The sequence below is a fragment of the Petromyzon marinus genome, chromosome 5, assembly GCF_048934315.1.
Source record: "Petromyzon marinus isolate PM22_M1 ecotype Great Lakes invasive population chromosome 5, UKy_Petmar_22M1.pri1.0, whole genome shotgun sequence".
NCBI lineage: Eukaryota > Metazoa > Chordata > Hyperoartia > Petromyzontiformes > Petromyzontidae > Petromyzon > Petromyzon marinus.
The window spans coordinates 21,250,585-21,277,401 of record NC_133671.1 but is presented as its reverse complement, the minus strand read 5'-3'; the positions used below and the strand labels follow the sequence as shown (position 1 = coordinate 21,277,401).

The following is a 26,817-nucleotide window of genomic DNA, read 5'->3' as shown; positions in this document are numbered from 1 at the left end:
CGAAGCGTTTCGGGGTTTTGTTTTTGTAAACGCACCCCGAACTCAGGGGCGTTATAGAAACAGGTCCCTGTAGGGTGGGCTGGTAGGAACATTGGAATTTTGCGCAATTTTATGACATTGTTACGTAAAATTGTGCAAATTGAGAGCGTCTTCCCACCTTTTTGCCCTCAAAATCGTTGAGGGTTCTTCGGACAAATTAACCTCTGTAGAGGAATGGAATGGTGAAATCCTTATTGACTGAAATCTGCTCATTTTGGAGCAATGTATCATAAAATCGTTAAGGGCTGGGCCGAAAAATGACAATTGCATTTTAAAATGAGGAATTGTTTCCCGGTATACGGTAGTATGGGGCTTTTGAAAGGGGACGGACGGATGGACGGACGGACGGACACATTAATCTATTGCAGGCTGGTACACTCAGTTTACAACTTCGTTCCTACCAGTATTAATGATAAGTTATATATGTAAACAAAAAAATAATACAGCATTATATAACGATCAATTAAACAGCGCCAAATAACTCAAAAGTACTTCATTTGTCCGGTGAAGTCTCACCGACTGGTATTTATTTAAGTGGGTGGGGAGGCGAAATACTCCACTCCTATAAAACGCTAAACAAAAATCCCATTCCATGTATCTTAGGCTTAGGGGCCGTGCATAAATGACGTCACGCACCTAGGGGGGTGGGTCAGACATTTGTGACGATGTGTGACGAGGGGGGGGGGGTTTGAGAAATGTGACGTCACATCAAAATGCGCAACTTTAAATAAATATAGACAACACGTTCTACTTAATTAAATTGACTTTTTAATAAATGTTTTCTCCTACAACATCAGAGTGCAGCGCCACATTAAAAACGCACTACAATGACAATAGTTTAAATCGATTTGAAGCATGTTTTATTTTTGGGGGGGGGGGCAGAGCTTTGTGACGTCATATTTGAGGGGGGTCTGACTTTTTGTGACGTCGTGTGACGAAGGGGGGGGGGGTCAAAAATCGTCCCAAATCGCGTGACGTCATTTATGGACGGCCCCTTATGCTGAAATAATTATGGTGTACATTTTATACGTGTGACGATTATACCCCGTCTCGACATTCAGTGCCTTTTGGCGTCTCGGCGTCGCGATTTAATTACAAAAAAAAATCGATCTCTAAAAATCCGAATATAGCAGCCTCTAGTGGCTGGAGTTGTTACTCAACTGCACGTTCAACGTGCAGCATTGGACGTGCGGCATGAGTTGAGACTCCAACGAATCAATTGCATCTCATCCATGGGCCAGAGCTAACGACATACCGCTTAAAGGCGGCGATATTTCAGCGGTAACGAGGCGTAAATTGTGTGGCTGGTGAGCGGTGGATTATTTTTCAATCCGCTCATTTGAAGCGGTTATCAAATAATTCGCTGGCGTTGGCCGCATTCGCAAACTAGAACCACTCAAAGTATATGCCCCGCTCTGGTGGTTCAGACAATTGAAACATCTAGTTTTGGGGGCACATATAATGAACTAATTGGTCACACAGCCAGGACCTGTGATATTTAGCCAATTTCTTGATGTTGCATACTTGAAGGAACCCATATTATCGGGAGAAACCCCACTAATTGGAGGAGATAACATTTTAAAAAGTAATTGGCTAGGTCCAAACTCCCTTTCAAAGAGTTCCTGCTTCAACAACCGGCTTGCTGGACTGCCATCTACTGGCCACGATAGACTTAGCATGATGAATATCCAGATATTGTACACATTACAGTATAATTTCGATTTAAAGCTTTCGTGACTGCAAGGATTCGAAACGTCGTGAGAATATTATTGCGCTATTTTATTTTATCAATTTATTATTTTATTCTCATTCTACGTAACTTTACCGAAAGAACCAAAGAACATTACAGTATCATTGTTCAGAATTACGGTGCTTTATTCCAGGCTTAATACAATGTCATCAACACAATTACGGAGCAGTGCATGTAGCCGTTTTGTTTGGTGCAGCACATAGGTGCACAGATGCACAGGCCCCCTGGAAACATGTAACGTTGGGCGAACGTCGGCACGTGGTTGAAACTGATGAGCGAACGTTGGCTCGACGTTGGTACAACGTTCCGTACAATACTGGGTACGTGCACTCGTCCACACACGTGGCTCACGGCGACCGGCGACGTTCACATTAAACCCGTGTGGACAATTTCCCTGCGTTTTCTGTTGAAATAAATATTAACGAAAACAAATTTCAACGAAGGCCTTTCACGAAGGTGGCCACCGATGCCAACACGAATGCGGAGATTCACGTCAAGCGGAATTCGCCGCGACACATGCACAAATGACGGCACGACGTGGATTTACAGAGCGCCTTCAGATGCTGTGCAAAAACAGTGGCTGGGTGTATTTATTTAACAGAGAGAGAGAGAGGAGGAGGCAGCCAAAGGCAGAGGAATAATAACGTGTCTTCCTCCCTGGAGTTGAACAGGACAGTTGACAGAGGCTTGCACTGCTGCGAATTTTCTTCTGAGTGTATAGTAATATATTTGATCAAATGAAACTACCCGTTTCAAATTGTCATATAAAAACTGGTGAGATTAAAAATACTGCCGATTGGTGGGCAGGTATGGTGACCGCTGCCCCCGTTCATTCAGCTGCCCCCAATTCATTGCAGGACGTGGGCAGCGTTTACAGCCAGCAGTGGCGGGCGTCAGCAAGACATTGCAGGGCTCCACTTTCCTCTTTGCCCTATGAAGACAATATGTTGCCACTCTCACGTGAGGCCTGCCTCTAGCATAATGCGTGGGCAATGTGGTAATTGTAAGTCTTCAGAGGTTTATATGCCTCGTCTTGCACACAGCATATACAGTATATAATTACATTAAAGCACAGTCAAATTAAACCTCGACAGTGGTGCACATTCATGTACAGTGCAGTATGTATCAGATTAGTATATTAATAGCCCTTTGTCAATCCACTGCTGAATGAAGACTTCTCCACACCGTCAGTTTGTGGGGGTTGTTTGACCATATTTACCGTGGTAGTCAGTGCTGGTTTGTTAAGGGGGCCAGCCTTGGAGCGGTACATATGCCACGGACGGGAATCGAATTTTGGCCACCGGGTTTATAACGAAGTATGCTAACCACTGCACCACCACTCCCACACGTGGCTTTACAAGATATACGTATAAACATCTTCGTAGTGCAATGTCAAGATAACTCGGCAGAAGATGCACGCTGTGCATAGCACCGATGGAAATCGTTGTGATTTTGCTGACAACCAGCAACTCCCCATTTCCTGTACTACGCGTCTCATGATTGCCATTCCGAGCGCACCGTATAATTTCACTGAACTCTCTCTCTCTTATCACAGCTTTGTTCATGCACGCTCCATCACCCAGTGGCGCCCATGCTCATGCACGCCGTACGTCTATTCATTACGAGGCGTCCTTGCACGTTTTAATAATTCAACACCGGAACACGGCTAGAGATGCAAGTGAAATAAAAGTCAAGATAATATATTTGGTCCAAAAAAATCAATAAAAAACCGTACATTAATGTGCTCTTCATGAAAAATAAATTACACCTTACTGCCTCTGGGTCCCATTGAACTTCCGTCATGGGGTCAGATTTCTCGAGTCCCAGTACTCTGACTCACGGACGGGCATAAGTCTCTCACAGGGTACTAGGTGGTCATTGAAGTGAGAGAATAAAAAAACAAACGAGAGCAAGGTTCAACCTGGCTTTAAATCCGAGAGTTATTATTTTTGGGCCAAAAAAGGCCAGGAACATCCTCTGTATGGGACTGTCGGTCACCTGCACTGGCGAGCCCTCCCACTGCACTGCATCGTCGTGCTGTCTGAGCCACTCCACTCTTAGGGAGCCCCACTTCATCATGGGTACTATGCATCATCGTCATCACCACCAGCAGCTCCAAGCACTGCCAATGAGACCACACTGTTGCGTGCCAGGCCAAAACGGTCGACCGATTGGCCGTTCGCTACACCGGTAATAACCGCGAGCCCTCCGTGACGGCGCTGCTGACGGTGCTGTTGAACGGCGTCGGCCGCGCCGGCGAGTCCTCCACCTGCGTCATCATCCTCACAGTGATGCCGGCCGCCAGGACCGCCAGCGACAGCAGCACGGCGAGAGAACGGCGCAGCAGCAGCTGGCGCAGGGTGATGGCCGGCAGCAGATGTCTGGGTGCGTTCAGCTCCTCGAGTCCCTCCATATCAGCGTTCGAGTCGATGCCGTTTAAAGGCAGCACAATGACTTCGGGTGACATTTCGCTGGAGTCTGAGTAGTAGCACGGTCAGGAGCGATCGGTGGGTGTGGAGGAGGAGGGGGGGCAGATAGAGCAGGAGACAACGAGATGAAGTAGAATCAGGGCCAGGGCATTCTAAGACATCCAGGGAAGGATGATAAATTATCTTCCTTCTATCTTTGGATTTCTACTCATCACTGAGGATGTGTGACCTCAGTGATGAAGCTATTCCACTCTCTATTATGTTGGCCTTTTGCTAACACGTTGATACACTATTATCCTGGTTATATTTACAAAACTATCCATATTAGCCTCTGTCTAGTTCTGTTCATTCTTCCTTCCATTTCACCGAAGAGCAATCGTTCATCTTGTTTTTCCCCGTCACACCAATAGCTATGTGTCGAAAATAAATATTCGTGTTCTCTTATTTACATTTTTGAATACTGTCTCTCTTCGGTCTCTTGTGAGACAACATGCTTTTACTGTTTTTTATTGTTGTCTATGGAATATGCAAGAGCCCTCTTCAGCACCACAGAAGAGATATTGGCTACCCATAGAGGCACTTATCACTGAAACGATGCAGATGGCAGGATGCGATTTAACAATTTTCACCAATGTCAAGTCACCCTTACCGTGTTCTGCAGGTAGCCCTGAGAGTCCGTTCATATCCTTGTCGACATCCTGTTGCTCCTCCACATTCTGTGGTTTCACCCCAATGCCGGATCTCTCTTGGGCCTGCAGCAGGAATAATTATTCAGGTGTGCCAGCAGAATTAAACCAAAGCGATGTCGGAAAGGGATTGGTGGTAGGTGAGGCGGTGGAGGTAGCGCGGTTGGCATGGGCCATGGTCCCAGGATTTAAATGGGGCCTCCACCGACCCCAACGTCCCAACGCCCATCATAGCCCTGCACTTGGGACCCCCTTACGGCCCGTGGGCCCCTGTGCAGCTGTGCTCCCTACACGCTCGATGGTGACGCCACTGAGGTGATGCAGTAAGGGCGAGAAGGTAATTAAGGAGCAGGCAGATTTAGGCCTGGGCCACGAGCTTTAGTCATGACCAAGAGCAACAATCAATGCATCGGTGATGCAAAGAAGTGTTCAGGGAACTGAGAATGGATTATTTGAGCCTTACCTCATTGGCCATGGCCTTCCAGTCCAACTGGCACACGTAGAAAATCATGAAGATGCACAGCATCACCAGGCCGACCAGCATGCCGATCCAGAGACCTAGCAAACACCACCACATCTCCGGCTCGTGAAAACGCCACTGGGCACAGTCTCCTTTACCGTAGGCCGCAGCATTGAACGTTAAAATCTGCCAACGATTCTGTCACGAAAAATATTGCATCTCCCCATGACCGGCCTAGTCACTGAGGCTCTTGGGCCAACCGTCCGCGCACTCCCTCCACCTTTGCCGGTGTTCACCATCACGGATCCGCAGCTCGTGGATTAAGCCCATCCAGTCTGCGATGTGCTGGACCCCCCAGGCCTTCCTGCCTTGCAGGGTGGTTTTGGATAGGTTTGTATGCACGTTTGTATGTTGAACTTCTTTCGCACATATGTAGCCAACCGTGCTAATCGGAGGTGCAAAATGTAATTTAAATTAGCATTGTTTACTTATTTATTCATGCCCTGTATGTAAGCTTAGTAATTCCTCGCTTAACGTGTTTTCGCTTAACGCAGCACTTTTCAGGAATGCATCCATTACTACTACCGTGTTAAACGAGGAATTACTGTACTTCTTCTTCGTATGGCTGTAGAAGCAGTTGTAGTTTGATGTCGAGGTTAGTGCTCCATTCAACGGCTTCAGTGAGTGGGCGATCGTCTGACTTGGGTGGTGGCTAGAGTCATCATTTGTTCTGCTCCTCACGCTCCACTCGTAGAGCAAGTGGGCCGCATCTTCCCTGCCCCTGTCTTCAAGCGGTCGAGGGTATGTCCAAGTTTTCCGTGGAAGGTTGGAACCCTGGTACTTCACCGCTCGGAGTCAGTTACCACCAGGTTGCGATTGGTGAGGTTTGTGGTAAACGAGGAGTTGCGCTACCGAGATGTGCCCAAAAAACCGAATAAAAACAAACTTCGGCAAAACTTAGGCCTGCCTCACCGATGACGCGTAGCGAGGTGCAGAACATGAGGCTGATGCCGATGGGAAGGGAGAATACGTTGTAACCCATGAAGTTAGCGACGGCACCGACCTTCTGCCTCCCTCCACCACGCAGGATCCCGCCGCTCACAACCTAAAGGGAGGGGGAGAAAGGGAGGGATATGGAATGACAGATGGACATATAATTTGGATTCATTTCACATTTCAATGCAACCACATGTAACGTTCCTCCGTAACGGTCCCCACAACATCAGCATTCCCTATCCCCTTACAATCTGACGTCAATCCCTGCAGCGATTTGACCTGGAGTAACCGCCGCATTGTGACGATCTGTGACTGGTGGCGGTAGACGAGGTGACGATTCCTGATTGGTCGTTGGGGATGAGGTGACAGGGATGAGAGGAGGTGGGACGTAACGGGAGAGGGGACCGTGAGGATAAGAGGGGGCGTCGGAGGAGTGGCGAGAGGAGAGAGCGGTGTATGAAGGAGGCAGCTGTGTGTGATGGACGTGCAGTAAATAGGATGGGCCCCTTGCCTGATCTCAGCCTGTGGGTGAGGAGAGTATCCACGACACACACATTAAGTAGCTAACATCCTTTGTTGCGCATGGGCAACACAGAACTATAATACAAGAATAAAATAACATTATTATTGATATCTGAATTGACTCTGGTCCCCCTCCAACCCTTAACCGAGCCACAGCCAACAACGTGGTAAAGTATCATTAAAACAACCCTGTTTACCAACATGGCTTAGTATGGCCCTCATCCAGCAGTAGATTGATAAATGCTGTAAGATATGACTATGATATTGTTAAAGATCATTATCTTTCCTTTGGAATCACCATTTACCTGTTGGGAGGCACGATTGGAAAAACGACAATATTATTCCTGTAGCCATTTAAATAAATAAAAAATACCTGCTAAATATTGAGTCTCAGACGCTTTTCAGGATATTTCCCTGCTTAGGATGTTTGATCAATTCCTCTTTGAGTACATGTCCACTGACCCGAAAAAAACACTAAAGTGTACAGAGAAAACCCTCGCTGGCGACGGGGGGGGGGGGGCACCCTCATGAATCCATTCCCTCCTCTCCCGTCGGCTCCACGCGGCACTCACCACAATCCCCTCGAAGAGCTGATAGGCGGCGCACACTGGCATGATGGCCGCCACCATGTCGATGACGTCACTGCACGCGGTCAAACGTCAACGGCGACCGGGAAAGGGACGGGAGTGGGAGAGGGCGCGGGCAGTGGGGCACGGAAGGGGGGGGGGGGGGGTATCGTTAGCACCCGGCGCAGATCACACTCTGGGCAGACGTACGTTGCCACTCATTGCTTGCCTGCAGCAGTGTACGGCACGACGGGTGGGTGAGCCTATGGGCTACACGCCAGGCATGGCACCATGAGGCCTACCACTTAAAAACGGCTGGCAAACAATGATTATCCATCACTGAAAGCGTCTTAGCTGCACTAATCGGGAACTGGAGGGGAATAGTTCCGACCTGGCAAGATTGTTCGCGTGTATGCACGGGGCTCGCACGAGTGCCCATCGTGCCCCGAGTGAGAGGAAAGCAGCCGCTTGAGTGCGGCAAAGGTAAGCGAGCCGAGTTATTCTTTTCCCGTGATTATTGCATAACGAGTGGCCCGCCAAAGGTGTTTGAAGGCCCTTCTGTGAGAACAAGGTTCTCCACCCCTGGTCGGCAAGTTTCAAGTGCTGTGGTTTAATCCCCCTGGCGGAGGCGGCGAAGGTGGCCTCATGGGGCGACGCGCTTACTGGCGGCGGTGTCACGGGGCGACGTGCTTACTGGCGGTGTCACGGACCAACACGCTTACTGGCGGTGTCACGAGGGGCGACGTGCTTACTGGCGGTGTCACGAGGCGACGTGCTTACTGGCGGTGTCACGAGGGGCGACACACTTACTGGTGGCGGTGTCACGAGGGGCAACGTGCTTACTGGCGGTGTCACGAGGTGACGTGCTTACTGGCGGTGTCACGAGGGGCGACGTGCTTACTGGCGGTGTCACGAGGGGCGACGTGCTTACTGGTGGCGGTGTCACGAGGGGCGACGTGCTTACTGGTGGCGGTGTCACGAGGGGCGACGTGCTTACTGGCGGTGTCACGAGGGGCGACGTGCTTACTGGCGGTGTCACGAGGGGCGACGTGCTTACTGGTGGCGGTGTCACGAGGGGCGACGTGCTTACTGGTGGCGGTGTCACGAGGGGCGACGTGCTTACTGGTGGCGGTGTAACGAGGGGCGACGTGCTTACTGCGCAGTGGTGAACACGTAGGCCACGACGTGACGGCCCGCCACCAGGATGACGGCGTTCAGCAACTCCATGAAGCCTGCGGAGAGAACAGCACGCGTGCACGAGCGTGTACACAACAAGGGTGCTCACTGGGTGGCGCTCTCCTCCCCCGACGATCTTGCCGTGGAATCGATTCAACTCGGCCTCTGCGATCGTAGAGGAAGTGCAAAAAAAAGCTCTTCTCACCACAGAATGTCCTCGATATGGCGGTGGCGCGCACGCGCGTAAAGAGCACAAAACCCGTCACGTTCATACATTAGGCAAGGCTTCAGGAAGTTGCCCGTCATAGCACATCAATGTGCTCAACACATGAATGTACGACGTGTTCAATGAAGATGCCCGCAACGACGCCTGTCGTATATTTTTATTTTTTTGGGGCCACACAGTGTTATGGTGTGCAGATGCTACTGCCTGTTGTATGTAGGCTGTGTAGGGATTCGTTTGTGGGGCCGGGGGTGGGGAGTGAAATTATTTGTCCTACAATTTTTGGAAACCTGTTGGATCAACTCTTTACCCCCACATTTGCGAGCAGGGGGGGGTCACTTTCTATAACTTTTAGATTCAAGCCTTCGGAAAGGCTCTAATAATTTAGTTGATGGACAAACGGGACGACGGGCTTTTATAATAGATGCACAAATGATAAATATTACACAAAGACTAACATGCCGAAGTTATCCACTTAGTCAATCGACTACGGTGGGTGGCAGCAAACTGCATTGTGCGTGATGACCTCTTGACCTACCCAATCATGCCGAGGAGCTGCCGCTGACTGGGAGCGAGGGGGTGGCACTGTTGTTCCTTAGTAAGCATGGCATATTTCACACCCCCTACACCCCAGCAGGTCTTGCCCAGCCACGCTAGGGGCCCGCAGAGAACCTCCGGTACGTATGTACGTACGATTAACTTCTTTCGCACCGTACGTATCCAACCGTGCTAATTGGAGGTGCGGGGGAAGGAAATCGGGAGGTGTAGTGGCTTCACAACGCTGGAAGCACCTGGCAGCACATTGTACAAGGCCGAGGGTTTGCTCGCGCGTGTGTGTTTGCAGATGTTATGAAGCGATCCCAGAAGCACTGACCGATGCAGATCATGACCACTTTGGCAGAGTTATTGGCTTGCTCCGGCCGCCCAGCGCCAAGAGCATTTCCGACGCGAACGTTCACCGCCACAGAGAGCCCAAGGGGAATCTACGGCGCAGAGAGAAAATACCAACAACAAGAGCGATAATAAGTAAAAAAATAAGTAAAATAAATGAAAACAACTAAATTAAATCACGACATTTCGGGCGCAACACGAGCGTCCTTCTTCAGGTGGGGGACAACGTAGCGAAAGCACAAACGCTTTAGTGTGTCTCAGAGATGGTTGTGATGAGCGATTATATAGTCACGGGGCATGGAGAGAGGGGGGGGTAAATTCGCAATTCGCAAGCTGCGCATTGCGAATTTAACCACCCGGCAGCATAACAAAATGAGGCTTAATCCTAGCTTGCGTATCTACTTCCGCCATCTACATCACAAAGCCCCAGTTTCGGCCCAAGCCGTTGCCTCCTAGCGCACCCTCGGCTTCCCAACTTTACCTCCCAGCCCACACCCCGCCCCCACACTCACCATGCCCCCCCCCCCTCTGTCCATGCCCCCGGCGACTATATAATCGCTCGTCACAGCCATCTCTGAGACGCACTAAAGCGTTTGTGCTTTCGCTACGTTGTCCCCCACCTGAAGAAGGACGCTTGTGCTGCGCCCGAAACGTCGTGATTTAATTTAGTTGTTTTCATTTATTTTATTTTATTATTTTTTTAACCTACGTGACTTACCGAAATAACCAAAGAGTATGAATCCTTGCAGTCACGAAAGCTTCAAATCTAGAAGCAATAATAAGGCCTTTATTTTCACTGCAAGCATCAGCGAGTCTCGAGACTCTTGGTTTGGAGGGTCCTGCATTCGAACGTTTTGGCAATGTCACGTCTGGCTTCATGTGGCAGGAAACTGGAATAGCCACGATGATTTGGTTCTCGGGCCTAAAAAAATAAATCCCCCCAAAAAACACACAAAGAGGGATGGTACCGTCGGATCTGCGGTACAGTTTTGGCATTTACACCTGATGAAGGAAGCTTGTGTTGCCTCCGAAACGTCGTGATTTAATTGAGTTGTTTTCATTTTTGTTTTATTTTGCTTAATTAATTTATTTTATTGACTTTTTTACCTACATGACTTTACCGAAAGAACCAAAGAGTACAGTTTTGGCATTCATTGTTCGTGCACTGACAACAAACTTATCGGCTCAATTTAACGGTCCTGATCGAAGGAGACGCTGCTGGACAACACTGCTCCAGGAGGGCCCAAAGGCTCATCGACTAAACCGTTATTTTGTCTTTGATGTGGACAGACAGATTCTTGGTGGTTTCTGACAGCTGTGTCAAACTTGTTTTTTGGCTTTCCGAGTTTCAGGATTTTACATTTTTACCTAAATAGTCCTAAAAGTGCCTTCGCCTGCCTCTGTTAGCCTTGGGCAATAAACACTGAACCCTACGAATCCTGAAGGAGCCTTGGCTCTGGCTCTGCGCTGTCGTTGCAGAAGAGAGCTGTTCCATTGTATGCACGTTGAGCTTCTTTCACAGGGTAATCGGATCGGTGGAACAGCGCTGAGGTTTTTATTTATATTCGTTTACCCAGGATAGCCTGACTGAGCTTCAAGACTCTTTTTCAGGAGGGGGGCATTTCGCCGTTTTGCCAAGTTGACTAATTTGCTGGGAATAAACGACACACGTGTCAAAGTTGAACGACAACGTGGGCACACGTGGCAGTGGCTTTACCATGTACGTGATGGTGATCAGCTGATAGGTGACAGCCTGGGACGCTTGCTCAAGCACTCCGAGAACACCTGCACGCGCGTGCGTATCACACAAAAAAGACAAAGATCCCCCATATAGCCTTTCATCAACTGTTGGGGCAGTGCTGCTGAGCGAGCACCTATGAAGGCAGCCACGGGACACAAGGCGGGTGGGTGGTCAACACCACGCCCGACCGCCTTTGTCTCCCCAGTAGCGATGTTCACACACCGCACCAGGTACTCATTTGAGGCTGAGGCCACCTCGGGTCACCACGTTCATAGTGCAACACCACTGCTCCCCATGCATCACATGCACACAAGCAACCTCTCAGCCTTATACAACGTGCTGCCAGGTGCTGTTAGCGAGCGCCTATTAAAGCCGGAATGGCCCATGACAGGTAAAGTGGACCATATAGTCAGAACCACGCCCAGCCACCTTTGTATCCCCAGTGCTGATGCTTACACACCGCACCCGGCACTACTCATTTAAGGCCAAGCTAGGCGAGGCCCAGGGCAAGTTCTGATACCGATGGGCAGTCCTGTGTCTGGACTTGGATACCAACCAAGGTTACCCGGTCACATGTAGACACGTGTTTACGTTTGGCTTGGACCGATTCACAGTGGCGTTAATAGTAGCGCCTCTAGTGGCTGCAGAGGTGACGCAAACCCATTGCACACTGACGCACGTGGATAAAAAAAACAGCGATTTTTTTCGCACGCGGTTCCATGCTTGCGTCGTGCCCATAATAATCTACGATGATCGACGGATCGACGCATCGTTCTCACTCAAGAGTTTGCGATATCGAATGTGCACGTCCGTGCTGATTGACAGCCCGGTGAGGTTATTACAACACAACAAATGCGTCATATAAGACATTTTTTGCCCCTCGCTGCCATGCAAGGTCTTAGATTTCAATTTTTCAATTGTTAACCAATCGGCAGGATGCTTGCGATGTGTAACGAGCCGAGCTGATCGTTAATCTACCGTGAAGCAGTTCATCTGTTTGTGTTGTATGTTGGTCGGGAGTCATTTCAGAAACATTTCGCAGTGGCGAGATGTTTACTTCCTTGCTTGGTATGCAGGAGGTCATGGGTTCGATCCTGACCCTGACGCCTTTATATGTGGAGATTGCATGTTTCTCTCTCTCCATGGTTGCATGGATTTTTCTCTGGGTCCTCCGGTTTTTCCCTCTGTATTAATCATCAACATCACGCGTTTAGAGTATTGGGCTGCTGTACATTTCCACGTGATAAGCCATCGTCGTTGAGCTGTCATTTGTGGCAAGGTCATGTGGGAATTCCCAGCAGCCAAATACTCTAAACGCGTGACCGATTCTGAGTGTGGAGGGGAAAACCGGAGGACCCGGAGAAAAATCCACGCAACCACAGGGAGAGAGAGAGAGAGACGCGCAGGCTCCTGCATAGCAGGCGAGGGAGTTAACATCTCGCTCCCACTGCCTTGGGGTTGGTCTCCACGAGCCCGGTGATCACGGGGGAGTTGGCCGTGTGTCTACCGTGCAGCAGCAGCAGTGACACGCGGGGGGGGGGGGGGGGCAGTGTTGTTGGTAATGAGGTTGCGGTGGCACCAACGGCTTTGGTCGCCTGTGGCATCTTCGTTTTTTGGTGGGCGGTTGGAGCCGGGAGGGGTGGGTGGGAGGCTGACCGGTCAGGAAGATGCCGACCTCGTAGGCCCACCACTCCATGCACACCATGACGAGGCTGGGCAGAGCCAGACGCATGAACACCCCCCAGTTCTGCAGGCAGTCCCAGGACCAACCTACACACACACAAGGCAAAGGCAAAGATCCCCCATGTAGCTTACACAGTATTTTGGGGCAAATGCTGTGAGCACCTCTAAAGACTGCATGATATCTGAGGGTGTAATGTTGCTCACACACACGCAGCCACACAAAAACAAACATCCCGAATATCGCCTCGATATACTATTTATCAAATGCTGTTAGCGAGCACCTATTAAGATCGGCGATGCACAGGGGGTGGGTAACCTGACTCACGGACTGTGGAGGTACAGAGAGGAATCTCTGTCGACGTAGCGAGTTTTTGTCGCCTGTGTAAAGTTATGAGGTCCTCCAAGTTGGGGTTTTTAGTTCACCGCTCAAAAGAGTACTCGTCTAAACAGCTCTACGATTAAAACTGCTGCAGTGGTAGATTATCCTCTTCAAATCGTTTGGCTGTTTTATTTTCGATGATCAATATTTAAATTTTTCAGTCGATTCCCTTTACCCCTCCCTCACCTCACCTACAGAGTTTTCCCCACACCTCCGATTAGCACTGCTAGCTATGTACGGTGCAAAAATTAATTCAACATGCATACTGTACATCCGTGAAAAGTATCTCTTTAGATTGATGGGCCCCACACTGCTATTCGTCTTGTGCACGCGCGTGTGTGTGTGTGTGTGTGCACGTGTGTACGTGCGCACGTGTGCGTCCATCACCTGCCCAGGTGTTGCGGTGCAGGCCTCTCACTCGGATGTAGACGAAGAGCAAGATGGATTGGCTGTAGTTGGAGATCACGTACGCCACCGCCGAGCCCCTGCCGCACGCACGCACACACGAGAACGTTCCCGATTAGCGCGGTTGGCTATGTATGGTGCGAAAGAAGTTCAACATACTGTATGTACATACAGAAAGAGAGACGTAAAAACATGCCGTGCTGTGAACTGTATGTACCCCCATTGCAGCTCTACATCCTGAGCGACCACTCTGATCACCCCGACATCCCACCAATTCAAGTCTGGCATGAGGAATGGGTTGAGTGATTGGCAAGGCATTCCAGACAGCAAGTGTGCGTGTGTGCATGCGTACGTGTGTGTGTGTGTAAGAGGTCCGGCAAAACAACCCCCTACCTCCTCGTGGTGCCGGACGGGCAACTCTGTTGTGGACAGTGCTGTGGGGGGAGGGCCAATTCCGATTGACTCCTCCCCTCATGGCGTCTGTGACCACCACAGGGGCTAAACGGGGGCTCTGGACGGGCGAGGGGCTGGTAATCCCTCCACCTTAAAAAATTTACCACTAAACCACGACTGAAATATGGAACTAATAAGCTTGTGCCGGAGGCCCCGGGGGGACAGGCGTCTATGCCGTCTCCTGGCCAAACCCCAATTGGCGGAGCCAGGAGATTGAATCTCTACCCTCGGGGCTCCTCCAGAAACAACGAAAAGCCACTTCGTGGGGCCACGTGGAATATTCGAATGCTCACTGCGTAGGAGAGGCTGCCACTCCTCTGTCGGGAGCTGGACCGGTCCCGCCTGGATCTCTGTGGCATTCAGGAGGTCCGGTGGACCGGTTATGGCTCCTGCCACCATGAGGGGTGGACAGTCCTCTTCTCGGGGCAGCAGACTGCCAAACAACAGGGTGTGGCTCTTCTTTTGAACAAAATAATTAAGGGGGCGTGGGAGCGTGGCGGTGAGGTGTGGGAAGCTGTAAGCCCCAGGCTACTTTGGGCTCGCCTTCCCATCAACCGGAGGCGAGGAGTGGTGGTCGTGGTTACGTATGCCCCCACCGAAGACGAACATCCGTGGAGGGATGCAGGCAAAGCCAATGTGTCAGATGCCTTCTATGACCTCCTGTCACAGGTGCTGGGTAAAGTGGCCCATCGGGATAGAGTCATCTTGTTGGGTGACTTCAGTGCCCGAGTTGGTCATGATGCTGGTACCTGGTCTGGAGTGATTGGAGGGCATGGGCCAGATCAGCTCAATAACAACGGTAGGAGACTGCTAGATTTTTGTGCAGCCCATGGGCTTGTAAATACCAACACGCTGTTCCGGCATCGGCGCATCCACACAACATCATGGATGCATGCCGGGTCCAAGCAACAACATCTGCTGGACTACATAGTAACGGACCAGCGGATGTGAGCCCATGTCCTTGACACCAGGACCTACCGTGGAGCTGATCTGCCCTCTGACCATCGACTAGTCATCTGTAAGATGCGCCTGCCATTCTTCCACTCCGGTGGTGGGTGTACACCCAGGACCCCATTCGAACCTAATGTGGCCTGGTCTCAGTTATCTTATGAAAGTTGCAAGCGAGAATTTCATCATCGCTTGTGGCTGGGGTTGGCATCGTCCCCACTCCTCCTGATGTCGAGGGTAAATGGGCGAGGTTTAGGACTGTGACTCAGCCAGGAAAACATCGTGGCACAAAGTGGGGATGACCCTGCTGAGGCTACAGTGCCTCAAATATTGGAAGAAGTCACCCCCTGTGAGTGACTGGCTGAGGTGCCATCTGTTGAGGAAGTACTGAAGGCGATCCGGAGTCTGAGACCAGGAAAGGCACCGGGTAGAGATGATCTCCCAAGCGAAATGCTGAGGGAGGGTGTCGTTTGTGCACAGACTGCCCTATATGACATCATAACAACAGTCTGGACCAATGGACGAGTTCCGCAGGATTGGAAGGATGCCCTGGTGGTCCCCCTCTTTAAGAAGGGGGACCGCACAGACTGTAACAACTACAGGGGCATCTCACTCCTCAGTGTGCCGGGAAAGGTCCTGGCAAGGAAAGGGCGGTCTTGCACAGATGCCATATTTTCTGTCCGTCTGCTACAGCAGAGGTGTAGGGAATTCCAAGAAGACCTACATCTCTGCTTTATTGACCTGGTCAAGGCCTATGATATCATCAGTAGGCCTGGGCTCTGGGTTGTTCTTCGTGCTTTTGGAGTCCCTGACCCTCTGCTCACGATCATTAAGGATCTTCATGATGGTGAGCGGGCCCGGGTAAAACTACGTGGCCGGGAGTCAGAGCCATTCGCTGTACACCTTGGGGTGCGACAGGGATGTCCTCTGGCTCGATGCCCGGGTGCGGTCAAGGGATGGCTCCCTATTGCTCAACCACGTTATGTATGCCGATGATTTGGTAATAGCTGCTCATTCAGATAAGGAGTTGGAGACGCTGCTGCTGAGACTGGAGCGTGCCACTAAGAGACGGGGCTTAACCATCAGCCCCACCAAAACTAAGCACCTGCCCGGGTATTTTGTACCATCGGATACTCCACCCCCACAACTCCCAATCGGTGATGGGGCAGTTGTGGAGAGAGTGGAGAGTTTCCCATACCTGGGCAGTGTGCTTATGACCGGCTCCAGTTTAACAGCAGAGGTTTCACTCCAAATCAGTCGAGCGGCAATATCTTTTCATTGGTTGTGTAACGCTTTGTGGAAGCTACCTGGTCTGTCGCTCCGCACTAAGCTTCAGGTCTTCTCGGCCACGGTCATTCCCTCCCTTCTCTATGCTTGCGAAACGTGGACCCCCCTAATGGGACATCTTTGCCGGTTATAAACATTTAGGCTAGCCTGCCTACGATCCATCCTGGGTTTAACCAGGCTGGATTGTGTGAGGAGCTCACAAATCTTTGAAAGATCTGGGCAAGATCCCATCGGTGAGCTCCTCCGGCAGGCAAGGCTGCGTTGGCTGGATCATGTAGCCCGCATGCCCAGCCACCGCATGCCGAAACAGCTTTTGTTCGGCCGGATCGAGGGGACTAAACGGGCGCGGTACGGGCTAGAGAAGAGATGGAGTGATGTGGTACAAGAGGACGTGGAGCTGAGTGGACTTGCCGATGACTGGTACCAGCGGTGTCAAGATCGGCCTCTGTGGAGGAGGCTCGTGAAGGATGCTACTGGGCAGTTGGAGGAGTCGCCCTCCAACAATAACGAAGGGCGGAGGAGCGACGCTCACAACCACGAGCGGAGCGCCGGGTGGCTAAAGCACAGCAGGTTGGCACAGTAGGGGGCACAGGTGGTGCATCAGCCAGTCATCTCAGTCATCTCAGTCAGTCGACCAGTGGCACCTGGGTCTGCCCCGTGACCTCCTGCCAGCGGGCGTTCGACACTTCACGTGGCCTCAAGGTGCACATGGCCTGGCATAAGCGTCGTGGTGACATCACCGCCACTTAGTGGCGAATGGCGGTTGTTGTTGCTGTTGTTGGTAGCATCGTGGTTAGCACACTGCACTATGAACCCGGCACCTTGAGTTCGATTCCTGCCTACTGCCAGCATCGGTGGCGTATATCCGAACCGGTTCTGGGCCTCACCGAGGTCGACTCAGCCTTAAATGAGCACCTGGTGTAGTGTGCAAATGTCGGCATTGGGGAGACAAAGACGGCCGGGTGCATTTACGGCCACACCACCCTCGTGTGACGTTGCGGCCTTCCTACAGGTCCTCGTCGACAGCCCTCGCCTCAACAGCCTGCGTGGGGGCGGGTCGCTGTCTCCGCGTGTGCCATGGTGGCTAGGAGATGTTAACTACCTCGCCTGGTATGCAGGAGGTCGTGGGCTCGATCCCGACCCTGACGCCTGCTGCTGCTGTATATTTGGAGTTTGCGTGTCTCTCTCCCCGTGGTCACGTGGATGATTTCTATCCGGGTCCTCACTCCGTACTTATAATAAATTTGCAGCCAAGAATATTTGGCTGCTATAGTTTCAATCGAGCGCGTGACTCACGGTACACCCATGTCCATAACGTAGATGAAGATGTAGTTGAAGAGTGCGTTGAGGCCATTCATCAGCAGGCCCGTGTACACCTGTGGCATCGTGATGCTCTGCACTCCACACGCAGGCAGCACACACGCGCCGTGCCGGAGTTGATGGCCCCACGAGACTCGGCATGGGATCGGAGTTCTCAAGCAAAAGCTTCCGCCCCCGCGGAACTAAACCTCGCAGAATCAAGTAAAATTTACTCAGGATGATCTTAACAACAATGGAGACCAAGTTGTCCGATTCGAGGAATTAAAAGGATTTAATATACGTCACAAGGTCGCACTCATGACGCACACAGCACCTGCCACAAATGAACCACAACAGTACCTTGCTGATCTCGTTAAGGAGCATAAATCATCTCGCAAACTCTGGTCATCATCGCAGCAGCGGCTTTTGGCTAATCATCGAACAAAGGCGGTGGTCACCGCATCGCGCGCTTTCATCTGCGCTTCTGCGGCCGTCTGGAACGCTCTTCCTTCCTATATTGGAAAGCAACTGGGAGCTACGCACTTTTAAAGCATTAAGATCGACAAACTAATTTCTTTAGAACTCCTTTTTGTGTTTAGTTTGTTGTCCTTCCCCCGCACCTCCGGTTAGTACGGTTGGCTCACACACGTACAGTACAATTTATTCGAATAGTAGAAACGGGATTGTTAAACGGTGCATTGTGATCGGGCACACAGCGTTGGTGTATGGTGCTATTTCAGGAATATTTTTGACGTTTTTTTTTCCTGGATTTTCTGTTTGCACAGTCACACATAATCACTTTAAGATGTTTTCTTGTTCATGTTTTTTGTTTGTTGCGGTTGCACCCGATTCAAGAGCCGAATGGCTCACAGGGCTGTACCAAATAAATGAACTATGAACTATTAACTAATCAAGCACAGATGTATGTATGTATGCGTGGCCCTTAATAGATGCCTGCCAACAGCACTTTCCACCACAGGCTTCCAAGTCAAGACGGGGCATGTTTGTTACACTTGTGTGCGTGTACCTAATCGCCACCAACGCACTAACCTGGTTCTGAAGATACTTGCTCTCTAGCTGGTATAAAAATATGGCCTGTGTAAAATCAAAACAGCACCACACACAAACACACGTTGTTAAACAACACCAAAACTTCAAATCTAGAACACAACAACCTCCCGAATCAGCAGCAAACAAAATCTGTGTACAATATAAACGATCACGTGAAATGCAACACCGTTAACACTGAACAGCAGCGACCGATACACAGTTGTCAGGAACCACTGTGGCCCTATGAGAGAAAGAGAAAACAAAACGTCTGACAGGTGGGTGACGTTTCAGGCCAATGGAGCCCTCTTCGTAGCGGCGACAGAGTGGCCGGATACCGCGCCATGCACCACAGGACCCTAGAAACTTGTAGAATAGGATTTCTATCAGGGCCCCAGGCTGCATCCTCAAGCTGTTACTGTTTTAGATTTATTCTAGATTTAAAGCTTTCGTGACTGCAAGGATCCATACTCTTTGGTTCTATTCGGTAAAGTCACGTAGGTAAAAAAATAAAACAACAAAAATCACGACGTTTCGGCCACAACACAAGCGGCCTTCATCAGGTGAAGGGGTCAGGCTGTCTCGAGGACAGCGCTGGAGTGAAACACAGCCACGCTCAGACCGCGGATCTTTAAGCTGTGTGCGAGCAAACAAGGTGCCTGTTACTGTTTGTTCTGTCTTTCTGCCCTCTCCAGCTCTCTGCTACAAAGGAGACCTGTCCCATTGCCCAAAATATTTCCCATTATATATGCGCGCGTGATTGAGTGTGAATGTTTTCCTTGTAGGGCAATGTCATTGATGAATTTAGTGTAATGAATGAATTTAGTGTAATTGATGAATTTAGTGTAATTGACTAATTAAGTGTAATTGATGAATTTGCTTTCTGTTGATTGTGCGCCGCTGCCAACTAGCGGTGTTGCGAAACGCTTTCGCCATCGTCGACGTTAAAGCGAAATCGGTGCACGTGAGAGCGTGATGGGGGGGGGGGGATGCTGCACTCACGGGCAGAGCCGGGATGCAGATCAGCACGTAGAGGCTCGCCAGTCTGCGGGTGGGGAGCGCGACACAACGAGTCAAGCAAACGAGCGGCGGGTTAAAACGGAGGTCGCCTCGCGGGTCGCGTCTACTAATTGTGTTTTTTTTCCCAACGACCTCCAACTCAAGACGGAAACTGGTTGAGCCGGGAGTGGAAACGCGCCGACGCCGCCCGTCGGGTTACAGCTGTGCCCGAGACGGCCGTGCCCACGGTGCCCGGGGGGCACGGCGCCAAGCGGCACCCCGCGTGGCGCAGGGAGCAGGCACGCACCTTGCCACCTCGGGGTCCTGGCCGATGGTGAGCAGGAAGGGGCGGATGTTGAGGAAGAGGGCCCAGCAGGGGCAGCAGGAGAGCATGAGGATGATGATGCCTCTCTGCAGGATCACGCCCACCTCGTGCAGGTTCTTGGCTCCGAACGCCTGGGGAGAGAACGCGCAGCGGGTGGCGGCATGGTGGCGGTGGTTTGTGTGTCCCCCACTGGTTGAGGAATCGACGAGCGAAGTTCACGGGAACAGTAACCGTGGAAGCAGCAATAGAAGAGCGACGGGGAGACGAGTGACCACCGCTGAGCGTGTGTGTGTCTGTGTGTGTGTCTGTGTGTGTGTCTGTTGGACTGTGGGGAGCGGTGGTGGGGCGGTTAGTGCACTGCGCTATGAACCTGGCGACTCGGGTTCGATACCCGCTCACGGCTAACACCAGCGACGCATTATCTGAACCGGCCCTGGGCTTCCCCTAGGTCGACTCAGCCTCAAATGAGTACCTGCTACAGTGTGTAAATATCAGCGTTGGGGAGACAAAGGTGGCCGTGTGTGGCCTTTACAGCCTTCATAGGTGCTACTCGCCATCAGCACTTGCCCCGACAGTCCGTGTAGGCTGCAAGGGGGTTCTTTGTGTGTGTGTGGCATGCGAGTCGACTAATGTCTCTGTGTCTGGCCGCTTGTTGCCCAACTTCAGCTGCTAGTCATCCGCGCTCTGACCCACGCCACGCATGTGCGGTGCCGCTCCTGCCAACGACTGCCACAGGTGCAGGGGGCACCCAGCGCTAATGTGGACGTTGCACAGAGCTCCCCGACTCAACGTGTCACATGGTAATGCAAACCCGTCAACCCTTTGTCAGTGCCCCTACCTTATTACAGACCAACTTAGACCTTTTTGGTCACCCCGTGCCCCTCATCAATCTCAACGTGCATCCTACAAAGTGCCATCACAAGGGAGAAACGCAAACAAATAGACAACAAAAATGTTGTTGCCCGTATTGAAACGGCTGTACGCCGTATGGACCTGAAAATGCAATTTCCCTGTACAAGAATAGGCGCTGAACCGTATGGGTTGACAGCTGTGGTGATGTAACGGGCTCCTCCACAGCGGGTTCCCCACAACGTCGAGTTGACCGGGGAGTGAACCCGCGGTATGTATGTACCGTATGTTGAACTTCTTTCACAACGCCAGTAGCCAAGCGTGCTAATCGGAGGTGCGGGGGAAGGATGGCAAACTAAACACGAAAAGGAGTTTTAAAGAAATGGGTTTGTCAATCTTAATGATGATTTAAAAGTGCAGAGCTCCCAGTGGCTTCCTAATATCGGAAGGAAGAACGTTCCAGACGGCCGCAGAAGCGCGATGGATATCCAAAAGCCGCTGCTGCGAGGATGACCACCGGGGTTTGGGCGATGGTGGTTTATGCTCCTTGGCGAGATCGGCGAGGTAATCTGGCGCTACCGCTGTGCCCGCACCACCGCCACCACCCCCCTCGCTCCCATTAACCACACGTGGACAATTGACGAGCGGAGTCACCGCTCGTCCACGGACGGGGGTTCAAGGCGCCATCCTCGCGTTGCGGCCTCGAGGCGAGGTTAACCTCGCGAGCTCGCCGCTCAGGAATGAGTAGTGGATCGTTGACGCCGGTGGGCTCCATTTGATTAGTTCGTTCGTTCAATCTCGCCCGAGGTGAGGAGCCGTTATGGGTTAGGTGTCATTCACAAGGATGACCTGGGTCAGTGCAAATTAATCCACGTGACCACGGGGAAAGAGACACGCAAACTCCAAATATACAACAGGCGTCAGAGTCGGGTTCGAACCCACGACCTCCTGTGGTGGACAGACAAAGGGCCGCGTGTTCAAAAAACTAAACTCACGCTTTCCGTGCCCTCTCGTGACCGACCCCGTGACCCCCTCCTACCTGTGACATGAGCGTGTCGCACGCCAGAGACATCCCAACGCCCACGGCGATCGCCGTTATGTTGATCACCTGCGAGCGGAACGGACGCAGCGAGGGTCAACGTGACGTGCAGGAGAAAGGAAGCGATGACGACGTGCGTGTGTGCGCGTGCGGCATTGGCGGCGTAGTCCGTGACGACCTCTAGAACTTGACCTTGAGCGCCTTGCGCAGCAGACGCAGCCGGCTCTGAATGTGGAGACCTGTTGCTCATTGGTGCCATCTATACAAGCAGCCGCTCTGTCGACCCACTGCTGGATGAGGGCCTGCCCACGCCGTGTGGGTCATGGAGGCCAACTGACCGTACTGCACCGAGCTGGTCAGCGGAAGCTGAAGGCGGAGAGCACATCAATACGGCACAACAAGAGAATGCTGTGCGCTGCCCAACGAGTGAATTTTGCCGGAATGTTAAATTACGCGTGGACGTTTTCACCTCCGGGACCCCCCTCCACCCTGCCCCCCCTCCACCCTGCCCCCACCCCTCCCACCTCCAACCTCCCACCCTGGCGATTTGTTTAATTTTCACAATTGAGGGCTTCATTTTAATCAAAAAAATCAATTGTAATTGTTTTTGCCTCGTTTAATCGCCTTGCTTGAAGCTACAATTGGCGAGGGCGTTTCAGAAGCCATGTGCTACTCTCCGTCTGTATCACTCATCACATTATTTGGTAAACGCCGTTGCGTTGGCGCTGGTGTACAAATCACGCGTCGTAATATGAACCCTTCCTCATCGCACACACAGATCATGTCTGCCATGGAGATGGGTCATTGCCCGAAACGTCATCTCTGTTTCACTTTCAGGCCACTCACACGGTGGTGTTATTGACGACTGTGTTGAGTCTATACGTACTTATATACACACACGCGTAAATCTATATATATATAAATTTACAGACGCTAATATGGGGTGGGCAAAATATTCCGATGGCAAAGGATTGCGAAGCCCTTCATCCAGCATTGGGTAGACTAAGGCTGCCGATGACGACGAAGGTAACAACAACAATAACAACAACAATAATAACAACAACAATAATAATACAAAATGTGAATTGTCTCACCGCCGACGCCAGCATCACGGAGTCCAGCTCGATCTTCCCCAGGTGGCCGCAGAAAACGGTGCTCACCATGCTGATGCAGAAGATGAGGAAGCTGGACACGGTCTTCGTGGGGCGAGGAGAACACACGGGGCAACACGAGGCATCAGCTTGGCCATCCGCGCCACGGCTCGCTCACGCGTACGTACTGTGGAACGTACAAGGCCCCCCCCCCCTACCCCCATAGCAATGTGGAAAAATCCCACCACTGGCTCAGAAGTTGGGCAGTTAAGAACCCCGCAACGCGGAGTGCTTTCTTGAGAACTGATTTTTTTGTGTTTAGTTTTGATTTAAAGCTTTTGTGACTGCAGGGATCCAATAAAATAATATTTTTTATTTATTTTTTCTACCTACGTGACTTTACCGAAAGAACCAAACAGTGTGTTTAGTTTGTTTGTCCTTCGCCCGCGCATCCGATGAGCGAGATCGGCCACGCACGGTGGGTGCGAAAACAGTCCAAGGAACTTTTGAGCCAAATTCGAACGTTTGTTGATTCGGGGCGACCCGAACTGACCGCATCGCCGCTGAGGGTCGAGCCCCATTCCTGACGACGTGGTCAAGTGTGAGGGGGCACGCGGCGAGGGAGTGACCCCCCCCCCCCCAAGGGAGTCCCTTCCTAGAGGTTCCTCCCGGCACCCCCCACCCCTCCCCCGCCAAGAGAACCCCCTTCGTATGCCCGCGTCCCGACAGCACCACTCAATGTGATGCAGCCACGAGGCTGTGGCGGCCTCCTCCGGCCACGAGGTTCTCCGGCTCACAGGGGCCGGAAGGGGTCAACCGAGGGGAGAGCGAGCGCGCAGCCACTGTGCCCAAAGTGCCTTCAACAAGATCCCCTCCCCGTGTCTCCTTCAACAGGCCGTTGGGGCAACAGCTGTTAGCGAGCAGCACCTATGCATGCCGGCAGCGCCACGCCTGGCCGCCTTTGTCTCCCCGCTGGCCTAGGGGTCCCTCGTGGTATCTTTGTTGAAGGGCACTTTTGAGCACAGTGGCTCCGTGCTCGCCTCCCGCTCGGTTGACCCCTTCCGGCCCCTGTGAGCCGGAGAACCTCGTGGCCGGAGGAGGCCGCGGGGGCCGCCGCAGCCTCGTGGCTGCATCACATTGAGTGGTGCTGTCGGGACGCGGGGATACGAAGGAGGTTCTCTTGGGGTGGCGGTGGAGGGGGGTTACCAGGAGGGCCCCATCCCTAGGCTTCTATTGAAGCCTTTCCTGCGGTGGGATTTCACCAAAAGTATGGACGAGGAGGAAAAGAGGAGGAACAACGTGGCAACAAAACTCACGAAATCGGGCCCCGACTTTGCAACTGATCAAAAACAGCCCCTGTCAGTCATCTCGTGGACCGTGCGGGGGCGATGAGTCGTGAGCTCCACCGGGAGCCGCTCGGCAGCTCTCGTTCCTCATTCCGGGGGCGGGGGGGGGGGTGAGGGTGAGGAATTCTCTGCCCGTCCATCCCTTCCAAAATGACCCTCCGCGTGATTCCGCGATAATTATTTTAAAACAAAAAAAAACTAAACCTCTATGGAACTCCCGACAGGGCTTAGATCTCTGTAGACAATGCGCAAGATGATAACGCTGATGGTGATTACAGTGGCAGTGTTGGTGGTGGTGATTGTGATTCCAGTGGTGGTGGTGATGCTGATGCTGCTGCTGATGCTGATTGCTCTTACCACTGGCACGGCGAGCATGGCCACCTCCCGGAGTTCGTTCTTCCAGTTGACGGGAACGAACCGGGAGAGCGCCCTGCATCTCCCTCCGCCGCACAGATTCCCGCAGGGGTGACCCATGGGCAGCAGCAGCAAACCCTCCCGTGTCTCAATGTGTGCCTCTGTGTCAGACTACGCGTGTCTCAATGTGTGTCTCTGTGTCAGACCACGTGTGTCTCAATGTGTGCCTCTGTATCAGACCACGTGTGTCTCAATGTGTGTCTCTGTTTCAGTCCACGCGTGTCTCAATGTGTCTCAATGTGTGTCTCTGTGTCAGACCACGCGTGTCTCAATGTGTGTCTCTGTGTCAGACCACGTGTGTCTCAATGTGTGTCTCTGTGTCAGACCACGTGTGTCTCAATGTGTGTCTCTGTATCAGACCACGTGTGTCTCAATGTGTGTCTCTGTGTCAGACCACGCGTGTCTCAATGTGTCTCAATGTGTGTCTCTGTGTCAGACCACGCGTGTCTCAATGTGTGTCTCTGTGTCAGACCACGTGTGTCTCAATGTGTGTCTCTGTTTCAGACCACGCGTGTCTCAATGTGTCTCAATGTGTGTCTCTGTGTCAGACCACGTGTGTCTCAATGTGTGTCTCTGTGTCAGACCACGTGTGTCTCAATGTGTGTCTCTGTGTCAGACCACGTGTATCTCAATGTGTGTCTCTGTGTCAGACCACGCGTGTCTCAATGTGTGTCTCTGTATCAGACCACGTGTGTCTCAATGTGTGTCTCTGTGTCAGACCACGCGTGTCTCAATGTGTCTCAATGTGTGTCTCTGTGTCAGACCACGCGTGTCTCAATGTGTGTCTCTGTGTCAGACCACGTGTGTCTCAATGTGTGTCTCTGTGTCAGACCACGTGTATCTCAATGTGTGTCTCTGTGTCAGACCACGTGTGTCTCAATGTGTGTCTCTGTGTCAGACCACGTGTGCGTGTCACTATCTCCCTGTATCTCCGTGTCTCTTGTCTCCTTGTGTGTCTCTCTCTCTCTCTGCGTGTCTCCGTTTCTCTTCACACCGGATGCCCTACACAAAGACAAAGATACCACCCCCCCCCCCCCCATTTCATTGTATCGACTGTTAGGGCAAGTGCAGCAGTGCTGATGTTTACACGCAGTACTAGGTACTGTACTCATTTTAGGCCGAGTCAACCTAGAGGAGGCCAAATACAGGTTGCGGAAACCACAGGGAGAGACAAAGATCCTCTGTGTGGCACGCAGACACGATGGGGTCACGTGCTGTTAGCGAACACTCATTAAGGCGCGACTTAGGGTGGTGTGACCAGCAACACGCCCGACCGCCTTTGTCTCCCCAGTGCTAAGAGAGAGGTCCGACGCAGGTAGAGAGATGCCACTCGCTCCGAATGTTATCTGTGGCCGGGAATCGAACTCGGATCGCCGGCTTCGTAGCGCGGCGCTCTAACCACTGACCTGCCGCTCCCCACTCAAAGACAATTGATAGACAGAGTAAGAAACACGGGTCCCCAGTAAAGCCTTAACAGACTGTTGGGGCAAGTGCTGTTAGCGAACATCGATGAAGGCTGGCACGGCACACGAGAGAGGGGGGTGACCAGCAACACGCCCGGCCGCCTTTGCCTCCCCAGTGGCGATGTTTACACGCCGCGCCGGGTACTCATTTGAGGCTGAGTCGACCTAGGGGAGGCCCAGAACACATTGTCTCACACACACGAACGCACGCGTGCGCGCGCGCTCTCACCTCCACGCACGCTCGGTGCCGTTACCGGCAGCTGGACCAGAGCGCCGCAGCACCAACTCTCTCTCTCTCTCCTCTGGGACAC

General features: G+C 51.9%; 1 protein-coding gene across 1 annotated transcript; it reads right to left on the bottom strand.

Moving 5' to 3' along the window:
• Positions 1 to 1,890: 1,890 nt before the first annotated feature.
• Positions 1,891 to 26,817, bottom strand: SLC47A1 (solute carrier family 47 member 1). Its single transcript, XM_032947463.2, has 18 exons — positions 26,736 to 26,817; positions 24,987 to 26,045; positions 23,287 to 23,388; positions 22,193 to 22,261; positions 20,287 to 20,435; positions 19,983 to 20,025; positions 18,984 to 19,028; positions 17,931 to 18,028; positions 13,929 to 14,026; positions 13,136 to 13,249; positions 11,456 to 11,523; positions 9,722 to 9,830; positions 8,605 to 8,680; positions 7,455 to 7,524; positions 6,337 to 6,469; positions 5,368 to 5,462; positions 4,868 to 4,970; positions 1,891 to 4,267 (listed from the first exon to the last, which is right to left on the bottom strand). Exons 2-18 carry the CDS (start codon positions 25,101 to 25,103, stop codon positions 3,972 to 3,974), a joined length of 1,785 nt encoding a protein of 594 aa, XP_032803354.1. The 5' UTR covers positions 25,104 to 26,045; positions 26,736 to 26,817; the 3' UTR covers positions 1,891 to 3,971.